The 3,202-nt window shown below is 33.5% G+C and overlaps 1 protein-coding gene and 1 non-coding gene across 2 annotated transcripts; both read left to right on the top strand.

Annotated features, from left to right (window-relative positions):
- Positions 1-731: 731 nt before the first annotated feature.
- Positions 732-1,223, top strand: LOC111617276. Its single transcript, XM_023358590.1, has one exon. It carries the CDS (start codon positions 732-734, stop codon positions 1,221-1,223), a length of 492 nt encoding a protein of 163 aa, XP_023214358.1.
- Positions 1,224-2,492: 1,269 nt separating this feature from the next.
- Trnag-ucc lies at positions 2,493-2,564 on the top strand. The gene has a single exon. It is a non-coding gene; the product is annotated as a tRNA-Gly (tRNA).
- The last annotated feature ends 638 nt before the right edge of the window (positions 2,565-3,202 follow it).

The raw sequence follows: 3,202 nt of genomic DNA, 5'->3' as shown, positions 1-3,202 counted from the left end.
AAACTAGTTTCAACTAGTTAAAACGCGTTCTAACTAAAAACGGGTTTTGACTGTAACATATACAAAGTACTTACACAACACAAAAGTGAAATTACATATTTAATGTGTAGAATGTAACAAGATCAATTTTCACTAAAGTAATAACTCTTGCTTCTTACTTCTGTCCAGCACATACTACTTTCTGGTACATTGAATAGAAACTATGTGAAAAAGTAAGAAGCAAGTGGTATTACTTTAATTCTTGTTGATGTTTTTATGAATTTTTATTCTGAAAATTTTGATTTGGATTGCCACTTATAACACACATCCATCATTCATTATTCATCATCATCAATCATTGCATATATCGATATTTTCTGCATCTTAAATTATTCAGCTGTTATAATTTTGAATTTTATAGTTAGGTACTGTACATACCAGAGCTGGAATGAGATAAAACTTTTTATTAAATCTGCTTTATTTCTTTAGCTTTTCTCATCATTTTAAAAGAGAACAGGATTCTGTTAAAGGCATAAAATACTTTTATGTACTTAACTGCACCACACCGGGATGAATATATAAAAAGGGAGTGACTCACAATAACCAATTTTTTGTGCTCTCATGGACTTCCTGTTTACTAGAGTGGATGATCGAGCAATGCACAAACACATACTCGAATTGGCCCACTTGATGCGTTATAGTTCTGTATTTCATTTAATGGGATTATATACACATAGAGTAGAGGTGTTCACATGGGCAGTCCAGTTTCCAGAGACCTCTGTGAAATGGTGGTCAGACAATTGGAAAACAGGATCCTACCACACTTTCTCCACAATATACTCCTGTACAAAAGATACATAGATGACATAATTATTTTCTGGAGGACAGCTCCAAATCTAACACAGTTTGTCGACACAATGAACGACAATCCATACGGGCTGGTCATTGAGGTGGAACAACACAGCCCCACCAGGGTCTACTTCTTGGACATAGATATCACAATTGAAGGGTCGGACATACACATGTCTGTTTATCGTAAATCAAGTGCTATCTCCACTTATATTCCAGTTGGGTCGTGTGATCCTTTTCCATACAAAATAGTAGCATTCAGGGCCTTGGTTAGGAGAGCGTTCACGCATTCTTCCACTCCACAAGCACTAGCACAGGAAGTAACTATAGAAGAGATAGCTGTGGCCCAACAACAACCACCTTGTACAGTTTGCAACCTTATACAGTTTTTTTAAAGAATTTGAATTGTAACTTTGTGACAGAAAACTTATAATAATTTGAAAATGATTGGTCCATTTTGGATAGAAATCAACATAATCTTAATTAAACCATGTTAAATTTTATTAATTTTGGTAAAACTTGTGACAGGTGATATAATTTTGACAAATATTTTACACGCTAGAAATTTATTTATTTAAAGCTAAGTTTCTTTAAATTTAAGGAAGAAACACTCGACCGTAAATAAATTTTCATTTCTTTCGACCATATCCATGCAAAATAAAAAAACACCAAATGGCAAAGTTATCTTTTTCATCATCCGTGTTTATACTAATGAGAATTGCAATTTCATCCTAACACAAAATTATAACAGGCAAAATAATTGAAAAAAATTTTTGAACATAATAATATCATCCTAGGAATATATTTTCAACATTGACCCTTGTTATAATAAATGATAAGTAATCTGTATCAACTACTATCCTGACTTGTACTTTATCTCTGTACCAAGCAGGGATAAAGAAAACTTAGGAGACTGTAATGTTTCCTATACCTAAAAATGAATGTTATTTTTACTAAGAAACAAAATGTTTAAAACTTCTTTCTAAGTATTTGTCATTTGTTTGAAAAAAACTCAAAAGAGCCACATACTATTCCCTAATATCAAGCTTGTGACCGTGCAGGTATCAAAAAAATAACAAAAAAGATATAAGACATGATGTATACAGGTACACAATCGACCCCCTATAACACTGTTGATTATTTCGTTTTATATGAATTCCATGTTGTACGAGTCACTTAGATTTTACAAATACGTGAGTCATTCACAGCCCGGCACACGTATTTGTAAAATCTAAGTGACTCGTACAACATGGAATTCATATAAAACGAAATGATCAAGTGTTATAGGGGGTCGGTCGATTGTATATTGTTATCTGTAGACAATTCAAGTACACTTTATAACACTTAATAGGTACTTAGTAATGATATAAGGGTGGAAATAGAAACTCCACTCGCCTGATTGTCTTTCCATAGAATGAATTCCTCATCGAAGTAACTTCCCGTTCTGCTTTTCAGAATGTTTTTGTCGTCGTCGTCCGAAGAGACGTAGACATCGGAGGTGGCCATCTTGACGGCACGAGAACGATAGAGCGACGACGGTGACGACACCTTGCGAAATAAATAAAAAATAACTTATCAATTGAAGATAAGACAAAACGAAGATAAGAAATGGAGAATAGAAAGGTGAATGCTCTTAAGAGTGTGGAAGAGATGAATTAAAGCGTGCGACGGTGGTATAGTGGTTAGCATAGCTGCCTTCCAAGCAGTTGACCCGGGTTCGATTCCCGGCCGTCGCAGAAAGTTTTTTTTTTTAATTTAATTTAATATTTGGAAATAAATAGAAATTCTTTTTCATATCGTGAAAGCTTAATTTATGTAGTTTAAATAATTTTTTACTGTTTAGTTGCGGTGTAATGCTGTAACAATGAAATTGGAATACGCAATTAAGTATTTACGATTAATAAAGTAGACTCTTTCCACAATTGGATGATGAGAAGAAGTTTAATTTAGATGGCTCTGATGGGTTTTCATATTATTGGCATGATTTAAGAAGAAAAGCAGAGTTAAAATAAGCGGGCAACAATGGGGTGGGTCTCTGTAATGATTTGGAGTGGTTTTTGATGGGGAGGTAAAACTGATTTAGTATTTGCTGAAAAAAATATCAACTCAGAAAAGTATCAAGAATTATTATATAATAATATCATTATATTTGGTGCATTAATTGGAGCTCATAAATGGAAGTTTCAACAAGATAATGCTCCCGATCCGTTCATACCGCTAGATGGCGGACGTTTTTTTTCTGTTTTTTTATGATTATTGTAGAGTTGGCAACACTAGAAAAGGAGTTTGTTAAGTCCCAAAAGCGCGGGAATATAGCGGAATGTAATTCTAACCGAATTAGTGTAAATAGTTTATTTTTGTTTTGTGTGAATAA

Source organism: Centruroides sculpturatus, unplaced genomic scaffold (genome assembly GCF_000671375.1).
Source record: "Centruroides sculpturatus isolate CEXI.00-Female unplaced genomic scaffold, Cexi_2.0 scaffold5371, whole genome shotgun sequence".
Lineage (NCBI taxonomy): Eukaryota > Metazoa > Arthropoda > Arachnida > Scorpiones > Buthidae > Centruroides > Centruroides sculpturatus.
Note: the sequence above shows the minus strand (reverse complement) of the source record. Positions and strands in the feature narration are given on the sequence as shown.

What these genes read in the sequence shown, in the direction of transcription:
- LOC111617276 (XM_023358590.1), top strand. Translation starts at nt 732, where the DNA reads ATGGGCAGTCCAGTTTCCAGAGACCTCTGTGAAATGGTGGTCAGACAA.